The following is a 21840-nucleotide window of genomic DNA, read 5'->3' as shown; positions in this document are numbered from 1 at the left end:
CTCCCCATCTTGCTTCCTCACCTTGTGGCTCCGCCACCGTGGCCAGTGTCACATCTTTTCTCTCAGTCAGGTCCCAGACGTATAGCCGCATCGTCAAGTAAGTAACAACCTCACTTAATATATTCTACAGTTCCCGTTCGAAACAGAGGAGCCGCAGCTTAGCAGCATTTGGTGTTTCTGGAAAGCAGAGTGTTCTAGCGACTCGCTGCTATTACAGAGACATCAGATGCCCCTGCCCACTCTAATCACTCAGGTCGTGCGGGGTGTTTACACACTGCTGTACCAGGGTGCGAGAGATCTTTCCACTGCGGTATCGCTTTGACTTCCCTTCGCTCGGCATCCCAGGGCAAAGCCCACCGGTAGGCCACGCCCGGCTTTCGACACGTCTCCAACTACTCAGGTCATGCGGAGTGCTTACACGCTGCTGTACCAGGGTACGATAGATATCTCTGTGTTTGTCGCCTTTGCACCTTTTCGCCCAGCACCCTAGCTCAAAGCCCGATACCAGGCCACACCTGGCTTTACACATGGCTGATCTTCCAACTGCCATCTTACTCCCTTCCTCCATGAAGCCACTTTCCTCCAGCTTGCACTGCATTTGCATTCACGAACATGAGTTCTGAAGCTGTTGTGACATCGCCTATCCCTGTTCCCAATGCTGAGCGCGCTCACCAAGGCTGGAAAGTAAACCATCAGGGTGTATTCTATATTCATGCACTTGGGCCACCCACACAGGATGGCCCACTGCGTCCCGGTCGCTTTCTTTCAGGCGCGGAACGAATTGCGAAGGTGGAGGAGGTGATTAGTCCTGTTGTGGATCATTCACTGGATGGAACGTTTCAGAGATGTAAACTGGATCCATTGTACTCGACGCATTACTACCATGCTGTGTTTGATGTATATGTCCTTCCATCCTTAATCCTCATTCCCTGACCGTGGCTTCAAAACGCGATTAATTCATGTATACAAAACGACTCTGCACTCCTTCCTCCAGAATATAACCAATTTCCCCATGGAGCGCGATGGTATTTGCGGTGTTTTGTTCATCCTATGCCACCGCCTATACCATCGCCCAAGCCTATTCCCTTCGCATACCCTGATGGTAAAGCCGGCTGGACTGTAGGAAAGACTTTCGGAGAAGTCTTCCTCAAGAGGCTTGACCCATCCGAGTGGACGAAGTCTATGAGGAAGGCGACAATGGACAATGACCAGGGTATTGCGGAATGCATCTGCGTGCAGCACTACATAGAGAATATCGATTATGCAGCATCAGGATCGCTCGGCATATTGCATGAGATGGCCTCAATATTCGACGATACCCATTATCGCAACCGTTACAGGCCCGCCGGACCAACGTACCCTCCTGGGGCGGTTCAGTTCTTTTCTCTGTACACTTTGACACAGGATGGACATATCCTGCTGAGATTCCATGGTCATCCGTTCTGCCGCCCGGAGGATGATGATGGTGTTTCATCCGATCCAGAAGAGTTCCTTAGCGAGAACGACTGGGATGAAGAGGAGCCTTCTGCGTCAGCCTCAGAAAGGGATAATTCTCCTGTACTATCAACGTCACGCACCTCTCGCCTCCGCTCCCAGCACGGTGGAAGGCCTAGGGGGCGTTCGCCGCGTCCACAGGTCCCCCCTCAGAGGCCAAGCTCCGTTCACCAGTGGCGTCGACGAAGCTGTTCCCCTCACCAGCGCTCACCTGCACGAAGAAGAGGATCGCCTGGTCTCCCACCAGATTCGTACCATCGCTCTGAGGTGCGAGAGGGTGAGCAGCGTCCACTTCATCGAAGCTCCCGGCGTCCACGTCTGGTGTCTTCCAGATTGCCTTCACCCCACGAAGTCTCTCGTCCTTCTTCCCGTTTCACGCACCGTTCAGGATCCGGAACCTTTGCACGCCATCGCCATGGGCCTGAAAAGCCTCCATACGCTCCACCACGCCACCACGCCCCGCCTCCAGCCGTGGAAGGTCGATTCCACGAAGCCCGAATGCCATCGGCCCAAGCTTCCGTTCCCATTCCCCAATACCGACCAGAATTCCAGCCTTCTCGTTCACTTCCCTTGCCATCCTCTGCGGAGCCGCCAGCACCTCCGTATGACCCAGAACGTCGTCACCCTCCTCCATCCATGGAAGACGTTCGGTTCAGCGAAGCCCAAATCCCATCGGCCCATACCCCAGTCCCCATCTCGCAGTACCGTCCAGAATCCCTGCCCCATCGTCCACTCCCCCTGCCCTCCTCCTACGATCCACCGCCAAGACTAAGGGCGCCACCACCAGATATCGCACGCTTCATCTCAGTTGAACAGATCATGGCGCAGGACGGAGGAACAACGTCCTTGCTAAGAGATGCTATGGTTATTCGAGGTATGCATAGTATGTCTAGGAATGTTTTAATTGTTATTCTCACACAGTGTGATGTTTTCGCCAGGTGCGCCTCTTCGACCCGTTCAGCCACTTTCCCCCACCCCCGAGGCTGCAGCCCACGTTGAAAATTGGAGAACAGAATTATCCCGTAAGCTGATCGCTATCGCCTCATTCCCAGTCTAATACATAAAGGATGTCCTAGGTGGCACCGTGAAGCGCGCTTACCGTCAGACGCCGATTCATATCATGGCGGTGAACACCCATGCTATGTGCTCCTACGATGGATCGTACGCCTCATGGGTGAACGCCACCCCTTCAATGAGGACAAGTGTCCTTAACACCTCTCAAAGATATCGCGAGTTTGTGGACTTTGTCGAAGACCAGTCAGCTTCGACCCGCTCCGCCTGCACCTCCTGCTTATCGAATGCCATTCCCCTTTTCATTATATCCCATCGCCTATTCTTAATATTGACTTGCAACGTTCCCCTGACGGTTTGAATTGGCTCCCAACGTCTGAGTGGAGGGAGCGGATTATAGGCACGAACTCATTGCTGAAACAACTTCTTCGCCACGTTCGGACTACCGTTTCTCATCTCTGCCGCGCAGAAATCCTCCCTTCACATCGTGAAACTATGGCGATACTCAAGCATGAATCGGATGTCTACCTTGAGAAGCTGCTTCAATCCCGGATGATTGCGGAGTCCGAGAACTATCACCATGAAACGGTTGGTGAGATCGAACGTCGGATTGGAGAGCTACGAGGCTATCTTCGTTATTGCCTCCTCGTTTCCCTCGATGCATGCGCCATACTGGGTGGTATGGAACTTCCGACGTGGCCAATTCAAAAATTAGCCATTGGGACCATCTTCGACGGCTCGGATGGCACTCACACCGAGGTCCACGACTCCACCCTCAGTGCTTCTGCTCAGGCTTTTGCCCTCACTCTGGAACGGTGGGGAGTTCCTCATTGGAGGGTGGAATATGGTGAAAAACGCTTTGCAGTCTGTCGATCATGTTCACCGTTGCATGATCATGCAGCAGAACATGCCCTTCAACAGGAGATATGGAGCCGTGCTCAGGCCAAGGCTTCGAACGGCATCATGAAGGGGGATATCACTGTGGGATTTGACTTTGTTGTTACGGAAACCGTTACATGTTCCCGCCCACAGCAATTCCTGCTCGCAGCTCCACAAGATGATCCCCCTACTCAGCGCTTTGCCATGGAACAATGTCTGAAAGCACTTGCCCCTGAGGGGGATCCTACTCCGTTCAAAAACCTCTCTACCTTAATGAAGGGTGTGCTTCAAGGAGTCTGGCTGGATTTAAAATACGAGGAGGGCCTGCATTTGAGCACGACCTTGGAAGGGGCCAAATGGAAGAAAATGAGAGTACCATTCCCCATCGGTGTGCATGCTCCACTGATGGCGGCGTTTATCAAAATCCCTTTCTCGTACTACCAACCTCAACATCCCCTTCCGTTGTCGAATCAGTCCGTACCCTTTACTGGCACGTCCAGTGCTATTTCGTTGTCCGAGGCCGGCTCTGTTACCGCCACTGACACATGGCTAGGCATATCCATACACCTGTCAGGCCCTACACTGGAGCTACATCATGACTTGGAAGCGGTCAAGCAGCGGGGCATTCTTGCCTACCGAGAAGTGCGTGACCGCACGGTGAATCAGAAAGTGGACAGGTGGGACGGTTCGATGCACTGTCTTAACCTACTCTGCAAGACACAGGAGGAAGCCCAAAGCCTTAAGTGGTACCTCCAAGCAAGATTCCCTGACACCCTTCTCAGAGATATCAATATGCAGGATTATACCCCAAGCGGGTACATTGGCGTCTATGAGCTTGGATATACTGGTGAAGTCTTTTCTCATGGATTTGACAAAACTACAATCAAAACCCTACTGGATCACGCACCAGCCCCGCTCATCCCTCAGGGCCCCGACACATTACCATCCAAAGCAACAGAGCTATGGACACGCATGTATTCACAGGATCTCTTCGAATACAATCGCTTCCGGATTATGACGACGACAACCAGCCGAGGGCGTACGCCGTTCAATATGGTGGAGGTGACCTTCAAATGCGAAGTGTTAAAAAAAATATGCCTGCGTAGGCCATTCGAGTTAAGCGAAGAAGAGTACTTTGGCCTCCTTCATTTTTGTCTCATTCTCTGTCGCCTTCACCGCTTCAAACGCGCATTCCGCCAGCGGATCTACCCTGCCGAAGACTCTATTTACCCTCGTGTTGTCCGTTTCATTGCCGATTCTGGGAGGCAGCTTTTCGAGGGCATCGAATTCCGATCAACCGAGATGTTGAAGAGATCAGGAAACCCGCCTCAAGAAGAGTTTGAGTCCATTCGCTGGCAGCCAAAAACTGGTCTTTTTGCACTCAAAGTTGCAGAGAGCCCTCCTGCTCCCCCAAACAAGCCGACTCCAGAAGAGTTAAGCGGCAAGTAGTAGTTGGAGAGCATCACGCAATAGCTGTCTGTGACCGCTTTCCGTTCACTTTGTATATACTCTAGAATAATTTGTAGCATATAACTTCCCGATGTATTTTACGGTTGCTGAGCTTATGCCTTGCACTTGTGCCCAGCCCATAGGTTTAATAATGACGCGTGCAATATTTTCATTTTAAGATACCTACGTATCCTTCCAATGATCAGTTGTGATGTTTGGGTCACTCAACTGGGCAACATCTGTATCCACGTAGCTATCACATCCTCGTCGTCGTTCACTTCCAACTCGTCAAGCAGTTGGACCACCCTCCTGGCAACCTTTCCTACATCAGCCCCCCTGTCACGAAGCTCGTTTCCAACGGCGCTAATCATTCTCCAGTGTTGAGCGACATCTAAGACTTCAGGAGGTGGCTCCTTCTCGGTAACGTGCAGGGCAATGATGTCGATGTTGACTAGGAGTTCAACGTTTTCTTCCATTAGCGCCTTCAAACGAACCGCCGGCAACATTTTCGATGCAGCCCGCCACACTGAGTTTCGTGCACACCTGAACAAGGTGTCAAAGGTGGGAGGCTCACCGCTTAGGCTTGATACGGATGACGGTGCCTCCGACGGTGCCTGGGACGTTGGACCTTCGTTCACAGTGAGGTGCGTACTTCCATTAATCTTCAACACTGGTTGAACTTTGAGGGGAGTACTATGCGGTGTTGGATGGATGAGCCTAATTGGAGGGATGACCATTGGCGTATGTGATTCCGGAACGGCTTGCTCCATGAAGACGTCGTTTTCTGGGTCATCAGGGAGTTGCGGCCCACGCCCTTGCTGGAAGCCTGAGCGTACACCCGATGGGAACGTTGTCAGGTTTATTGCCTCTAACTTTACTGATGATGATGAAGACCCGCCCGGTTCAGGTGAGTTGCGAGGTGGTGTCTCGGGTACGATGCCATCGTCCTGTGGACCTTTCACCTCGTTCTCTGGTACCGCGGCTTCTTTCATTTGGTTGTGGCCCCCAGGTGTCACACGGGGAGGTTTTGCCTTCGTGAGGGTGTGTGCGCGAGTGGCTTTGGACTTCTTGCGTCGCTTGGAAGACGGGGATGATATTTGATTATCACCAACCGAATCTCCTTCCATCTCCACAGTTGGGGAGTTTGGCGTGCTGTCCTTACGTTTTTGGGTTCGTGCGGGGACGACTGCTGTCCTCGCAATTGCCCTCCTTGTCTCGTGTTCAGGCAATAGGTATTTCGTAATATTCCCTTTCGCATCTGGTACATAGTGTAGCACCTCACGCATCAGGTACTCGTCTGGTAAGCCCAAACCGGTGAGCTGTGTTTTTTTGAAGTTTCATTGACATTTTCCTCACCATCTGTCATTTGTTCCACCCTCAACGTCTGCTCCGGATCCTGGTGAGTGAGCTGCATTATACACCGTGCAGACTCGCGTGGGGTCCAATTGCACAGTAGTGACTTGTTCAAGCGTGGGACACCATGATGCCAACCAACAAAACGGAGACGATGCTCAAGCATGAATGAAAGTATGTTGGCGACTCTCCAGTTGTGCCCAAGCTCAGTTATCCCTGTTGCCTCCACTACAAGTAGATGTCAGATGAGCAATCAGACGGCACGGCAAAAGGACATACGAATGATTGCTTTAAGCCGCCCAGCACACTCAGTGCGGCGTTGGGGATGCGAGCCGTAGGTCTCGTCTGCAAAGGCGAGGCCTTCCTTCCTTTTTAATGCGGGTGTGTGGTAATCCACGTTGTTCGCATCGCCCTCAACCTCTGATTTGATGGCCGTGTTTCCCGTTCCATTTCCCAAATACCTGTCCAGATCATCGCTGAAATGGACACTTTGCTTCATGTGCATCACGACGGTCTTCATGAGGCTTGAGGCACCAAACACCTTGCTGGTAGATTTATCGGGGTTCGTAAATGCCCCAAGATGTTGAAGAAAGGTTCTGCGCCTATTTCAGCCAATGTGGGCTAGGAGACAAATTGCTCATACCTCTGTTTAATGGCGTCGGGTTGATATGGGCTGGAAGGATATGAGTAAGTTATTTGTGCCTTTCCTGCATAAACCTTGTACCTGAATGCCTTTATCCCGTCGTAGAAGTTCCTCATGGCTAAGGCACTATCCTCTGTGAGGGGTAGGCCCATAGCTTTGACCATTTCCGCAATCATTGGTGAGCTCGTAAATAGTCGAATCCCGAGGGGCAAGCTTGTCATCTGCTATGAACCCCACTAACGCCACCCCAACAGGATGAATGGAGCTGAGTGCAGCGAGCTATCAGCAAATTTTTCAGTACAATCGATTGCGATAGTTACTGGATTCTGTACTATACCTGAGCAGCATATTTTCCCGTTATTTTCTGCAACAGATAAAGGCCTTCATTTGGTTGAGCCTCCCTCTCGTCCTTCGATAAAACAAGGTCCCCGCAATGTATCAGAATTTTATCATAGAACACTTTTGCTTCTTCTGCCTGGTCAGGGTACTTCCTATCGATATCCTGTTGCTGTAATTTATGCAGGCATGCTGCTTCTTGACTGTCAATTCCAGCTAGGAAATGATTAGTTCCTAATATCTTGCGAGTATGTGGTTAACTTACGGTGAAGCTTAAGCCATGTTTGCCAAGCCGTTTGGCCCGCTTCAGTGGGATTGTGTAAATGGAACCTCTTCATGACTTCTTGGGGGACTTCCCCTTTTTCTGTGTGTAACCGGCAATGCAAGCTTCTAAAAAAACTGCAGGGGGTCCTTGAGTATTTCTAAACGGTGTAAGCAACAAAGACACCAACACACCTTCGAGGCTCAAATCATCCGTAACGAGTCCCTTCTCCAGTATATCGCCAATATCTCCGACTGTCTCAATAGATGAATGACCCCATATTTTCTGCACAATCCCCTTCACAATTTGATCGGGGGGGACAAGTGGTTGGAATTGTGGCCTGTCTTTGATGGAAGTATGTTGTGCAATAAGCTCTTTCAACTCTGCGAACGGGCCATCTGTAGCTCTGAGGAAGTTGTTGGCAGTGGAAGCCGTAGTCAACAAGGTCATGCCACTGGAGAAAGTGGCCTGAAGGGTCAGAATTGATGAGTCAAATGCATTTGAAGATGCGTTCTGTGGGAGGGAAGGCATTCTGGGGTGATTTCTTGTTCTACCAGTGATTTTTGGTTTGGGGGGAACGGAAAATTTTCCTCAAATTTGCATCCGAACTATCAATTTTGATCTAGCAACAAGCCTGAAGAGAGGAATTTGTATCTACGCCGTTTCACCAGCCTTTACCCCGTTCGACCCATGGTCTACATTGCAACCTTGTATCAGGTAGCAGACACAGAATTCAAACGGAAAATTGGACATTCAGACCCTTTCCTCAATGTTGCACATCTACACCCATCTGCAACCAACTACAGGCCGATTTCCCCTTTAGCACCCCATTTGACTTGTTCGCTGGTCCAACACAGTGTGCAAGAGCTCTAAGTGGTGCTCCGGAACATCGAGCAGGCCGCGATCGGAGCCGCTATTTGTATTGTAAGTACGGTCAGGGTTTCAATGTAAATAATCGGCATGTGAATGAAATGTCCCTGGATCTGAATCGTGTGTGTCGGCAGAGACAGTGGGGCCCAGGCCGCTTCCCTCAATAACCCAAACGGTGTAATCTGCGCAAGGTCTACGGAGGTCAGGTGTAGTGGGTGGTGGCAGTGCCACCCCTGTTTGACCACATGATTCATACCCCATCACTCCTATATCACGTGACCATATGCATTCCCCCCAAACGGGACATAGCCACCTGGTAACTGATTCCGGTTTCTCACAATTTGTATTGTCTGTGATGATAATACATACATATTTATAATTTCAATGGCAGCCGCCATCGGTGGTTCTTTACCCTAATGGTTACCCTAATGGTTAAGTTGGTTGGTCCATCCTGCTTTAAGGATTCCTGTTCGATGATGATTGATTCAGAGTTGTTTCTTTTTTGTCGTTGTTGTTGTCATTGTTTTTTTTTTCTTTGGCACCCGAGTATTTGGGTTGGGGGTTGAGTGTTGGGCCGGGGGGTTGGGTTGGGAGGTTGGGTCGGGTGGTTGGGTCGGGTGGTTGTGTGTTTGTGTCTATTCAATTTTGAATCGGTTGGGCGTTGGGTAGGGGGTTTGGGTGTTGGGTTAGGGGGTTGGGAAGGGTCGGGTTGGGCAGTTGTGTGTTTATGTGTCTATACAATTTTGAATTGGTTGGGCGTTGGGTCAGGGGGTGGTTGGGTGGTTGGGGGGGTTGAGAAGGTTGGGTCGTGGTTACGAACAATAGTCAACTTGACGCATTGCTTAGACTCATATTTACAATTTAAATACTCTGGTTGCTTTTGGAATCGTATTTTACATTTTCTTTTCGCATGCATGTGAGCGTTGCGGAACGTGCTGGGTGGGGCATTTAGGTTTAGTTAGGTCTTACTACTCTCTGCGGTTAATGACTTGCCTCTGTTTAGCGAGGTTGAAATTAATTTTAATTCAGAATAAGGCGTCGTATCTGCAAAAACGCTCGGAATTCATTAGGGTTCGATGCTCTGCATGCCCGGTGGACCTGAAACGATGTCAAAAACAATACGCGTGAACTATTCCGACGTGAGCGGATGGTCATTTGGCGTAAATTATTGCGTAAATTACGTGTGAACTGAAGAGATGTTGCATATTCTAAGAATGGCTCAGAAAAACCTGTTTTGAGATCAATTAGGGGGATTCCTTGAAATGCACTGCGTCTGATATGTGCGCGCGCAGGGACCGATATTATCTGGATCTAATTGGTCCCAGCTTGGATAATGTATGTGTTAAGTGCATAGCATAGAAAACCTGGACACCATATACTGACCAAGGGAAAACATGTGGTAGTTTCTCGGGGGTCAGTTCAGGGTAAGAGGTTTTAATCGTTTCCATCAAAGCATCGAACACCATCTAGCAAATATAGGTGATTGGCTGTTTGATATTGCGTCAAATGTGATGGTCTTAGATCTAGAACAAACCTTGTATCCATCTTTCGTGAGGTGTAGTCCATCGCTTAAGAAAGGAACAAGGCCTTCCTGTTTCTCGCTAGCTTTCTCCCAGAACAATGACCACACGTCCACGACAGGGAGATTGAGTTCCTCTCCCACCAATTTCACACCATCGACATATCTTTTGGTATGTTCTGGTGTTCGGTTCAAACCTTGGAGGAACTGAGTTGGATTCACAGGCGGGGGCGTTAGAAGAACGATACGAGTCCTAGGGGAATAATACGGAGATGTGGGCGACTGAACGATAGATGCCATTGTATGAATGTTTTCCATGTATTGATGAAACGAGACCTGTCCGAGGGAGATAACTATGAAACTGCTTGTTTACAAGGCAAGGCGGACTCACATGCTGCTTATCTCCCGGCAGTGCTGCATCGTTCGCCCCTGTTGTGTGCGCGATGAGCCATAAATAACGTGTGGGCCTGGAAAAATCAGCCACCTAGCCATATGGTAAGTAATCTAACGACTGGAAGCGAGGGCTGCTTTTCCCTCGGCGCAAAAATCTATGAACAGGGGTGGTCAATAGCCTCAGGAAATAACTCCCGTACGAACATGCTTGAATGCAGCTAGGCCCCACTCAGTATTATATCCACCTAATTAAAGTTAAGCATGCCTCCCGAATCAAGGAAGCACGCGTACTTAATCCACGATTGATAACATCGAGTTTTCTGTTATATTCAGCTACAAGAGATGGTAACCAGTAAGAATTCAGGCTTTCTCATGGATTGGGAATACACACCAGCAAGCAATTGTGCGAATCCTCCCTCACACCACCCACTTTGGGTAATAGAATCACCAAAGAGTAATATCGAGTCTTGAATATTTGCCGCCATCTACAGTGCCAGTCAGTACAGTCTAAGCGCCAAATTGGCACGTGACAGTCGAACTCGCAGCATTGCCGAGTTTTCCGTCTAATACAGTTCGTACTGGACGCGCACACTTAGGTGAATCCAGACAACACATCTTAGCTGTACACAGGAGACACAGACACACGTTAGACCGAGGCTCTACGGGCGGCTCATAGGGAAGCCCTCAGACTCGCGGACTTCCTGAAGAGATCCAGGGCGACGGAGAAGCACAGAGGGGGCGGAGAGACCCAGGATGAACGGAAAGGATGCCACGCGCGGTTGAGATAGTCTACTTCGACAGTACCAGCTCAACGTCACTTTATTTTCTATTTTCTTCTTTTCTCTCTTACAAGTTGGCCCACACCTTAGAACCCGCATCACGAAACCAACGGATGACATCCATCTTCATCACGGCTGGGAACACATCTGGAAAGCCGTGCAGGAAGACCTCAGATCCTGACAAGGGGCCGGAGCGCGTTTTGAGCGGAACGTGTTGTAAGACGAAAGTGGGTCCTTCCATAGGCGGAACGTAAAATCCCCGGGACACCGGCACCATGTGCTGCAGTCTGTTGCCTCCAACACCTCGCACTCCAAGCACTCATTGCTTTCCCATTGTTGACGGAGGACACTCTCAATTCTTGAGACGTAGGCCCAGAATGTAAGTAGCGCAAAACGGACTTTATTCTGCTCAGGACCTGGATAACTCCGGTGACTCCTCTCACGGCGAGGCTCTTGACTTGTTTGGAACCAACTTGCATGATTCGCGCCAGAGACAAGTGCTCTAAGGTGTCGCCGAACTACAGGGGCATTAAGTACATGAAGAAGTCACGTCGGAGATAACTCTGAGCATACCGAAAGTTCTTCGGCTGCCGGCTCGGGATGCCAGGACGCGCTAACGTATGTACACAGCACATATATGTCTCAAGAGTATGCGAGAAGAACCGGCGACGGTGCTGATGCAATATCTCCGAGATCATAATACTCGGGGATGGGGTGTGCGAATATGGGTGATAATCATATAGGATTCGTTTTCTGAAGCCTCTTGCATGCCTTGATACATAGTGGAAAGATTCAATACACCTACATGACAACTTCAAGGGAAGATCGGCGATGTACATAACTCCACATGCATGTGCATCTGAGCGTACCTCTGTGTATATATGCATGTCACTGGGGGTCGGTCAAAGTAGAGTTAGAGCCTGCGGGTAATTCGGTGTGTGCAGTAGTGCCCAGCGCACCGGGAACGTATCTCCACGGTGCAGGAGCCATGCATGCATGACGCACAATTAAATGTGTAAGACCCAGCTGTCCTTGCTCCCAGGCTCGATCTGTTGTACTCGGAGATGTCGCACAACCTGCAGGGTATTCGGTTGGGATGGCCACCATGCAATCTGACAGTCGCATCACTTGTGAGCAAACGGACAGCACAAGAGAATTAGCGGGACTTCAAATTTTTTGAGATAACCCGGTTAATCTCGTACCTCGATTAAATCCCAATCAATTATGCTTCTAGGCTCATTGACTGTTTGTGCGCTAATCAGTAATTATGTCTGTGACCTCAAAGTTCGGATCGAAATGCAGTAGCTTGACCAACTGAGCTGCTATCATCGATAGGACATTTCTTATATATATGGCCTCGAATGGTAAAGATAGGCGATATGCTGGGTTGAGATCCTGTGCGCAGATCTGAAGTAGCGTCAATTGCTGCTTCGCCCTGGTCTACAGCCGAGCGTTGGGACCTTCCTTGGCACAGGGAGGACGTCAAAAGTGAAGGAAATGAATAAGTTTGGTTCGTTGTTCGGATTAGCTGTACCCTGCGACCCTGGCTGGCCGTTTCTCAGCCCCTATCCCTCGCTTTTCGAAGCAACCTTCAGCGAAGCGAGATATTTCATTCCTGCAATGCCGAACCATTGGCTACGACGCCGTGAATTCCTCTGACTGAATACAGTGAAATAATACACCTCTTGATGACAAACATCACAAATCGGGCCATACACAAATAACACAGTTTCACAGGTACTCGAACATTTGAACTCGGAGCTCAGAAGGGTAGCGTCGTGCCATCGTAGACCCAGAACTTTCTTGCTGTCTCCTTTGTTCCATTAGTGACATCCTGAAGGACTTTTAACATGCCCTCGACTGATTCGGTGGTCTCTATTTGGGCGTCTGGACCGCCAAGATCTAACGACAACGATTCATTAGCCAAGAGTGCTGGTCAACAGTTCAAGGGAACCCGCCTGTCTTCACCCAACCGGGATGTATGTTAACAACTTTCATAGCAGGATAGGTTTGCTGCATCTTCGCCGACTGAAAAACCAATAGGTCAGACGTGGATCGATGTGCGATTTGGTGAAAACCACAAACGAGCATGTTGACGGCCGATTTGGCCATCGAATAAGAAAGATAAATGTCATTCCATGCGGTAGTGACCGAGCCGAGGTTCGACGAAAAGTTGACGTAAACTTTTTCCCTGCTCTTCGATACAAGTGGTATGAAATGCGTAGCGACGAGGGTAGGCCCGGCAACACATGTTTTGAATATTGACATGCATTCATCGAAGTTCCAGTTCGTCAAGTTATCGTTAAGAATCTGAAAAAATAGACTCAGCACTGGCGAGTAGTGAAAAACTGAGGGGGAAACTAACGATAGCAGCGTTACTGAGGAGATAATCAATTCCTCTCTCCCCGACGATCGCCTCCGTGTCGCGGACGGCACGTTTCACGCTCTCTTCATCAATGATATCGAGCTGCAGGATGTGGGTCTTAGCCTTGAAAGTGTGGAGAGTCCTTTCGAGCTGATCGGCCGAGCGGGGTGAGCGGCATGTGGCAATGAGAATGTCTTCTCCCGAGAGTCGAGTGCTTAACTGGCGGATACACTCAAGTCCGATACCGCGCGAGCAGCTTGGGTAAGGGGAGGGTGACTCAGCGCGCACTCACGTAAAAACACGACACTGCCCATCTTACCCAGTGATGAGCCAAGTAGAGGCCTTTGTCTGTTCCTCGCAGGAGGCCATTAAAGCTGACGATGAAGCTGTGAGGAGATAAGGAGGGGGAAAGATATTGACCTCAAAGAATCCCATGCCATTTTATAGATGGATTCAATGGCGGTACAATGGCAAAGTTAGGGTCCCCCGCAAATGGCCAAAGCGTTTCGCACCAAAAAAAAATTCTTGACTTGAAGAGCGGAGACCGCTGCACAGCCACATAAGGTAAATGATTTTGACCACAAGCGCTTTGCGGGATTCAGATCGCCGCTTACAACTTTCTCCTACCCGTTCATTCCCGGGATCGTATCTTCCGTTTCGGTTGTTGGGCTGTCGAAATCCCCCAGCATCTTTTCTCCTTGTGACCCACCTGCGATCACTTCTTACAGGGTAGAACCATCATCCCAATACAAACGCTGAGTATTAAGTGTGGAGCTTCTCATTTTCGAGTCGAGGGAAGGGGAGGTGTTCCCGATGTTGGCATCCAAGCGCACAAACATCAATTTTCGAATAACTAAACGGACAGGACACAGGAAATCCCCCGTCCCAACCCCAAATGACATGGCGCGGAGGACAGGCCGATTCCTGATCTTTGGGTCTCGACTAGGGACACATAAAGGAGCTCATCAGGACAGCCTAAAGGAGATGGTCCGGGTCCCCGGGTGGTGGTGTAACTAGGCGGGGAAACTTTTGGTTGCTAAGCTCTTATGCGGTGGAATAGTTTTAGGTCATGAGAATCGTAATGGTACAGACAGGCAAGCAATGCTCAACTTGTGGTAATAGTAGAGAGTGCAGAACGTTAGCAACAGACAGCCTATCACATACGCTGGATCCGGTTGCACGCTCTGAAGTCGGAGTAAAGGAAAGAGGACGCCAGTAACGCCAGTAATCAGCAGGCATATATGCATTAGAGGAGGACTTGAGCGGGACAAGATGATGACATGACACAGTGGACCTATGCCGTGTGCCCCAATCCAGCTGCATGGAGGAAGTAGAAACCTGTGGTCGAACGGGAGAAATGCCATTGTTATTCAGGGAGGGTACAACGGCAGAGGGTTGGTATCTGAAGTTGATATTCGGGATCCGAGTGAGATAATAATCAAGTATGACAACACCCACCTCGAATTAAAACCATCCAAAGGAAGGCCATGATTTGGGTGTTGTAGTACATGACGATATGAGGTAAACCTGCATGACCAGTGCACGAATCCCGCCGCATGAACGACATTACACCAGTGATTGCAACCAAAGAACTTCATTCCTCCTCGACATGGTTGGGAGATGGATGAGGACATGAGCGTGCAAGGTAATGGCCCAATCCAGCCCAACCCAAATGGGCGATGACATCAGAGAGCGCAACTCAAACAGGTGAAGAAGTAAGGGTCATCACCCAATGGGAGTGTGCGTCAATCGGTGCCCGGTCGGCGGAGCGTGCCCGCGCACACATTGCTCATTACTTTACAGTAATTCGGAGACGAAGAGCATTCAATATAGGTTGATGTGTCACAATTAGGAATGAATACAGTGACTGCGAAAATTGAATCGGCAAGACGACCAGCCACGCTGGCGATTGTTTAGCAAGCATGCATCCTGTAGATCGTGTTGATTATGTGACGCTACAAGAGAAGAGACGTTACAACACAAGAATCGAGAAGCGATAGGTTGCATGAGTTAGAGTTCGCAAGCTGCGGGTTTGTTCATCCCAAGCAAAACCATCTGGAAGCAATCGATTGAGATGCACTCGGCCAACTCCGGTGGAGCGCTTGTGTTAGTCGCGGGATTTTTTGACGGGATTGATGGAACCCTGATCTTAGAGGAACATGTATTGACTTCAATGGTTGGGAGATTCTTCGCGTTTTGCTATCAAGTTGCAAGAACTCAAGTGGGAATTTCAATCGTGGCATTCGCACGTTGCTTACGTAATCAAATCAAATCATGGCCACACGCTTGCTGCGTTGAGGGAGGTTGGATTACCCCTGCAGTAAGCTTAAGCGCCTGATTCTGTGAAAGCACCTGGTTTCAGGGCTGAACTGTGACCGATGCCGGCCGCTGCAATGGCTGAGCCAGGCGTACGGAATGAAGCATTATTGTCGCCCCCTTCACTCCCGCCTAAATCCCCTCTAAGGACGTTACGGAGTACAGCAAGTCTGAATGGTACCCAGGCAACTTCGATAGGCCCTGGGACTCCCTCTCGTGGCCAGTCGATCTCCGCTGTCCTTGTCTCTTCACATGCCGGACCTATCCCTCCTTCCGGCGCTACCTCCTCAGTACGATATTCTCCCCCTTCCCCATCTTCGAAGGATCCTGCGGTATCTACCCCAAGACGCGCGTCAGCTACATCATCAATGCAGTCGACGATAACTACTTCAAGTGGCTACGACTCTGCGTTGTCTAGTCATGACATCCCACCCGTCCCCACTTCGTCTTCATTAGTTATCATTTCGGCTTCAGGTGTTCGATCAACATCTGAGCATGACTCACAGCTAGCACTTTCTCAACGACGGCATGCTATGATAGAGCTCCTAACATCCGAGCAGGCGTATGCAAGTGACCTGGCACTGATGCGACACATTTACATCCCGTTGGCACTCGGTCTCCCAGCCAGTATTCAGATCCCGTCATCTGAGCCACTTTCTGTTGGCCAACCACATTCCAATGCCACCCGCGACACATCATCCACTAAAAATGAAACACAGAAACCTCCAATGACACCAGAGGACGTTCGGATAATATTCACAAACACAGAGGAAATGGCAGCTTTTTCCGATGGCTTTTCGGAGCGCATAGAAAGTGCAATTCGGAATATTCTTGATGAGAAAGAAACAGACGTCGACTTAGAGCGCCATAGAATGGATGATCTTGGGGCATTGTTTTTGGAGGTGGTAAGCATCAACTAGCTTCGGAATTGACGGCCCTTAAATCTGGTCTAGGCACCGATAATAAAGAAGCTATATACCACATACATCACCCGGCATCCGCTTGCAATATCGCGTCTCGAACTGTTGATGGCTCCGATAGCTTCCAATTCCTCCCCAAGCCCCATTCCTGGTTCTTTCGGAAAGGCTGATCGCCCATATGGCATGACTACTGACATGAAAGCCTATTTGGCGAAGACCCGAGCATTGACCGAACGACATACTCATGCATGGGACTTACCTTCTCTTCTAATTAAAGTAGGAGCCTCACTACCCTGATATTTAATGGTACTCATGGTGCTGTTCATAGCCCGTACAACGTCTCCTGAAATACCCATTACTCCTCCACGCAATTATCCAATCAACAGAACGGATTATCCCCCACCATCCAGACTTGCCTTCGCTCATGCGGGCAAAAGGTGTGATGGAAAGGGTTGCTCGAGATGTGAATGAGGCCCGTCGGCGATGGGAAGTGGTCAAGGTAGTTTTGGAAGCTTACGGATTCGGAGCTGCACCCCTGCCACCCCCTGCGCCGTCGCCTCCTCCAGCGAGTACTCATACAGATGGGAATACCGGCTCAGGATTGATGTCATTTGCGCGGAACTTAGCTAGTGGGAAGGGCACACCGAAGAGGCCGAAGAGCTCGGGAGTTGGAGCGAGCCGTGCCTCTCCCGCTCCTGGGACGGAGGATGTCATTCAGAATCCTTTGACAAGGATTCAAAGTCTGAAAACGAAGCTGAAGACAAACTTTTCAATGTCAGTACCCATTCCGAGGCACCTGCGCTGTACATGCTGCTGACACGACTGAATTTAGAACTCCTACTTCTCCTGCTGCCGCTGAGGAGATTCGAATTGCTATTGATGAGTAAGTTCTTCCAATAGAACCCGCGTATAGAAGTCAATAATGTTATTAGACTTACTGGCTGGGAAGATAGGATGAAGCTCGCCGAAATAACGTTACGGGGCTTTTTCAAGTGTTTGGTGGTAGATTGGGCCCGCAGTGTGCGTGACGCGTTCACTTCCCTCGGCGCCTGGGGCGTGGGGTTTAGTGCTGTCATTGGTGATATAAGTCTGGGGAACGCTGGGAAATCTGACGATGCCCTAAAAAGCTTCGTCGAGATGATGAGGGGGTTAATAGCCCTTTGGCAAGACCTGGTGAATAGGCCAGTTTTGGTTCTTGTTATTAGGTTGGGGGCTGACATTGTTGCAGGACTTGACTCTACAATCTTCGATGCAACCCACCCTGACCACACTGATCGGTTCGCTCTCACGGCCGCTTACACTCGTTCGACATTGCATTGCTCTTCATCCTCTACACGTCCAGCACCTATGTACACCTTACTCGAAGAATAGATCTCCATATCTCCTCGCATCCTCAAAGACATTTTTGGCGCTCCAAGCACAGCTTCGCGCCGAGATGCCGATCTTCCTAGATTTATTCGACCGTGGCTTCGCAGGAATAGTTCTCAAAGCGTCCAAGATTCAGGCTAGATTTTGGGAAGAATGCTGGACTCGGTGGTCGTTGTTTGCCCTTGGAGCAGGCGTTTCTGGGGGAATGAGACTACCTTCAGGTGTTATACCCGAAACACCGGATCGGAACAACACTTCGGGTCCTTCCACATCACCAGAAGTGACCACATCCTCAACCGTGGCGCCAATGGCATCAAACATAGCCACAGTTGATGGAAATGAGCATGAAATCTCCAGGTTGTTCCGGGAACGATGGGAAGGCGTTGATTTCGCAATCAATGGCTTTAGCATCGTTAGAAAGATCGTTGGAACGCGAATATCGGGTGCCAGCTCGTCTCTCGACCCTCATGTACCTGTGGTTCGATCATCAGCCACTTCATCTCTTATTGCAGCTTTATCGAACGAAGCACTTGGTGCCCTTGCCTCCCCGGTACCAACTCCAGGTGGATCATCCTCTTCATCTCATAAGCGGAGCCGAAGCAATACGGCTTCCTCTCATAAGGGATTGGATGGGGCCAGCACAGGAAGCTCGATGCTGTCTTCTTCTATGAGCCCACATCCGCATTGGGATGCCACCGCGGCCTTACATGCACCCACCAGCGTGAATGGACCTCCACTCACACCCCTGGAGCGAGAGCGGAAAGAGCAGAAGAGGCGCGAAAAGGCCGACAAAGCTGCAGCAATCAAACTTTCCCAGGACCGTGCAAAGGCCGAGAAAGAGCGCCAGAAACAGGAGCAAAAGAAGACGAAAACCAAGGACAGAGAATTACCAGTGTCTGTTGGTATTGGTGGTCCCATGTTTGCTTCGAGTTTTGCACGGCCGGCGGAAGAAAAAAAGCAGGTTGAACCAACAGAGCATGTCATTGAAACGTCTCGTCGACCGGGGGATGGTAGGGACCAAAACAATGTGGCTAAAAGGGCAAAAGACATGCTCCACGGATTCATGCCTATCAATGTGCCTGATACGACGCCATCTCTACCAACTCTCGATTCGATGTCCCCGCTTTCCCCATCTCCCCCTGGGTCATACCCTATGTGGCGACGACCCCCTGCTATCCAAGTGCACCCGTATGGCCATGAACCTAAGCTCTCGAGCCCTCGGGCGCCAGTTTCCCATGGCCCCGGCACGTGGGAATCACTATTCGACGCTTCTCAACAGACTTATTTGTTCCACGATCAAACAGAAGATTATTTTTCCCGAGATATCTCAACCAAATTTTACCCAGACTATCCGTCTGCGTCATCTTCCCGCCGCATTCACTCTGTTTCCTCAAACCCGGAGTCTGAACGCCTCCGCATGTCACCCTCATACCAAGGCGAAAATAGCCAGATCCCACTAGCGCTTAGCGTCACTCCTGGGGAGCCGCCTGGTGCAGAGCCAAACGGTGATCCAGATCCCCCAGTGGCAGAGCACGAGACCTTGTATATCGTTTCCTGCGTCCATCCATTCCGACCACCAGAAGGCGTTACCCACCTCGATCTCCCCTTCCTATCCCTGGATGTTGGTGATGTCGTCGACATTCTCCTCGAGGATGGACACCCATCTACGCACGAAAATCTTCCGATCTATGTGGATGAAGGCGACGATTGTATGCTCGTTGGGCGAGACGAGCAAGACAGGATTGGATGGTGTCTTGCATCATTTGTTATGCCGCTCATGTAACTATGTGCATTTTCCACTCATTCTCAGATGAGGAAGACATCTATTTCTGGATTTCTCCACTGATTTATTCAATTTCTCGTAGAAAACTACTGGCACATTTCCTTTTCATTCCGTCGTATAATACCTTTTCTTTTGTTTACATCTGAATAGCGTTGGAACACGGGAAGCTAAACTACGAGTGGCGCTATCAACATCAATGGTCATATTCCAGACAATGTGATGATCATCAAATCATTACTGCCGTTCACATGCCATGTTTCATCCAGTGAAACGTTCGATAGCAATGAGCGATTGTCATGGTTGATCTATACTTACGCGTTACTTCAGACATGCCCATGTACTTGGAACAGCTTGTTGGAGGGCAGCTGTAAGGGGCGGTTGGGGTGCCGACCCTGGTGATCCTGCTGTCCTTAGTCTGTCGATAATGTAAGCGGTATAGAGCTCTATTATTGACAGGACATGGAAGAAGGTAAAGAACTATATACAATTGTTGTATCTTATTTGCAACGAGAATAAGAATGAATAAGAATATACATGACCTGACAACCACCACCCATTCCTTACATATAGTGCTTAGTGCGCGACCTCTTCCGGGCATTGCCGGAAGGTTTGGGCTGGACTTGGTCAGGCCATGTGACTTGTTCCCACAAGTCACACTTCTTTCTTGTTATTTAATGGAGGTACGAGATTAAATTAGGCTTGTGTGCGGTTGGACTAAGTGCTCTTTTTTCACGCATGGCACATTACCCGGTGATGCCCTCATCTTATGTGCCGTACCCACTGTTGGCCTTACGCATACTGTGCCTTCCAAGGCTACAGTCATGCCGATTCAGGTTTTATTGCCACTGCATACCTGGGTCGATTTCTTTGGACGGATTCTGTACGTGTTTATTCGTCCACTCATGCTTCTGGGCTTTGGCCCTCTTATTCCTCATCCTCTGCTGAAGACATTTTTCTTTGTTTCTTTTTTAGTCTCATTTCTTTTGGCTTGAAAAGCGATGTTTGATGTAGTTTTCTCTCGGAGTCCCTTATTTCCGGTAAGCATTTCGGTCTCACTGAGCAGGGGGGGTGTTGTGACCTCTGGTTACTCTTGGTGGGTTGGATCCCAAGTGCTTACTCTAGTTTTTCTAGGTTTCTTTATTTTTGGTTGTTCCCTTGTTTTTGTAACCTCCGTTCTTCTCCTCCTTGTTCTTCCTCGTCCTTGTTTTTTCACGTTGCCCTCCTCCTTCCCCAATCTCCATCCTTGTAAATTACCTGGCTCGTCTTCAATTCCAGAGGTTCTGGCATTTGCTGGGACTGTCGCCATGCTATTCTATTGCATCTCCTCCAGCGTGCACACAAGTTTGGCTATTTTGGACTATCCAACAGTACTTGAATGTCATGATGTTAAACTTGTCAGCCTGATCAGTCAGGGGAGAGACCCTAAATTTTGCGTTGTTGTTCATACCCTTGGTGTTGTAAATGTGGTGTTCCAAATATGGCAACTGTCACATCCCAGAATCCCAAACCTGGAATACCCCACTCCCTCACACCACTACCACAGACATCACTATATCCCATCAAAGTTCACCCCACTCATCCACTTCAGTTCTGTTCCCACTGTCCCTGCTCCAGGCTAGACCTTGTCATTGACACACCCAACCACTGTCAGAGACCAGATGTGGGATGAAGGAGACATCTCCATGGTGGAGGGCTTTGGCCTCAGTGACTAAACCAGGAGCGCTGTGCCTAGTTACACATCTGTGCCCTAACTTACTAACTGTCAGGGACAGCTCCGAAAGCGGTGAGGTCCCAGCATGCAGGACTTGGTGGGACGAATAGTGGTTATGCATAGCAGTGGTCCCATCGCAGGGTGAGTGTCCCTGACCACTTAGTCTGAAGTGGGAATGTGAGTTATCATTAAAGGGGAGGACTACACTACTTGCCTGAAGTGGGAATGTGAGAAGAAGGCTACTTCTTCGGTTCCCACTCCAGCTGTTATTATATACATGTGGGGTCGATCACATGGGGTGCACCACATCACCCTCGCACACAGCCATGGCTCTCTGGGTGTCTCCATGGGAGATCCCGAGAGGGTCCATTGTAGGCATGAGGTGAGCG

The 21840-nt window shown here is 49.8% G+C and overlaps 6 protein-coding genes across 6 annotated transcripts; 1 reads left to right on the top strand and 5 right to left on the bottom strand.

Annotated features, from left to right (window-relative positions):
- Positions 1 to 5057: 5057 nt before the first annotated feature.
- On the bottom strand, positions 5058 to 7958 carry EI90DRAFT_3128806 (uncharacterized protein; the record flags this gene model as incomplete). The annotated part of the gene is made up of 8 exons (XM_039064132.1): positions 5058 to 6130; positions 6190 to 6414; positions 6466 to 6782; positions 6830 to 7012; positions 7071 to 7108; positions 7167 to 7381; positions 7431 to 7529; positions 7622 to 7958. The coding sequence occupies 8 exons, from the start codon at positions 7956 to 7958 to the stop codon at positions 5058 to 5060; spliced, it is 2487 nt and encodes an 828-aa protein (XP_038912299.1).
- Positions 7959 to 9335: 1377 nt separating this feature from the next.
- On the bottom strand, positions 9336 to 10694 carry EI90DRAFT_3281839 (SGNH hydrolase-type esterase domain-containing protein; the record flags this gene model as incomplete). Its single annotated transcript, XM_039066852.1, has 8 exons — positions 9336 to 9622; positions 9681 to 9763; positions 9832 to 10152; positions 10208 to 10245; positions 10301 to 10364; positions 10414 to 10454; positions 10501 to 10542; positions 10601 to 10694. 8 exons carry the CDS (start codon positions 10692 to 10694, stop codon positions 9538 to 9540), a joined length of 768 nt encoding a protein of 255 aa, XP_038912298.1. The 3' UTR covers positions 9336 to 9537.
- Positions 10695 to 11747: 1053 nt separating this feature from the next.
- Positions 11748 to 12272, bottom strand: EI90DRAFT_3072864 (uncharacterized protein). The gene is made up of 2 exons (XM_039061403.1): positions 12191 to 12272; positions 11748 to 12115 (listed from the first exon to the last, which is right to left on the bottom strand). Exon 2 carries the CDS (start codon positions 12111 to 12113, stop codon positions 11877 to 11879), a length of 237 nt encoding a protein of 78 aa, XP_038912297.1. The 5' UTR covers positions 12114 to 12115; positions 12191 to 12272; the 3' UTR covers positions 11748 to 11876.
- A 426-nt stretch (positions 12273 to 12698) lies between these two features.
- On the bottom strand, positions 12699 to 13977 carry EI90DRAFT_2140150 (uncharacterized protein). Its single transcript, XM_039052625.1, has 4 exons — positions 13673 to 13977; positions 13354 to 13609; positions 12947 to 13298; positions 12699 to 12890 (listed from the first exon to the last, which is right to left on the bottom strand). Exons 1-4 carry the CDS (start codon positions 13786 to 13788, stop codon positions 12751 to 12753), a joined length of 864 nt encoding a protein of 287 aa, XP_038912296.1. The 5' UTR covers positions 13789 to 13977; the 3' UTR covers positions 12699 to 12750.
- A 167-nt stretch (positions 13978 to 14144) lies between these two features.
- On the bottom strand, positions 14145 to 15404 carry EI90DRAFT_3072860 (uncharacterized protein). The gene is made up of 2 exons (XM_039061402.1): positions 14812 to 15404; positions 14145 to 14755 (listed from the first exon to the last, which is right to left on the bottom strand). The coding sequence occupies exons 1-2, from the start codon at positions 14985 to 14987 to the stop codon at positions 14416 to 14418; spliced, it is 516 nt and encodes a 171-aa protein (XP_038912295.1). The 5' UTR covers positions 14988 to 15404; the 3' UTR covers positions 14145 to 14415.
- A 203-nt stretch (positions 15405 to 15607) lies between these two features.
- Positions 15608 to 19862, top strand: EI90DRAFT_2140053 (uncharacterized protein). The gene is made up of 6 exons (XM_039052624.1): positions 15608 to 16574; positions 16623 to 16865; positions 16918 to 17363; positions 17422 to 17472; positions 17522 to 17762; positions 17818 to 19862. The coding sequence occupies exons 1-6, from the start codon at positions 15732 to 15734 to the stop codon at positions 19738 to 19740; spliced, it is 3747 nt and encodes a 1248-aa protein (XP_038912294.1). The 5' UTR covers positions 15608 to 15731; the 3' UTR covers positions 19741 to 19862.
- Positions 19863 to 21840: the final 1978 nt, after the last annotated feature.

This window comes from Cantharellus anzutake, assembly GCF_015039405.1.
Source record: "Cantharellus anzutake strain C23 chromosome Unknown EI90scaffold_52, whole genome shotgun sequence".
In the NCBI taxonomy this organism is placed as follows: domain Eukaryota; kingdom Fungi; phylum Basidiomycota; class Agaricomycetes; order Cantharellales; family Hydnaceae; genus Cantharellus; species Cantharellus anzutake.
Note: the sequence above shows the minus strand (reverse complement) of the source record. Positions and strands in the feature narration are given on the sequence as shown.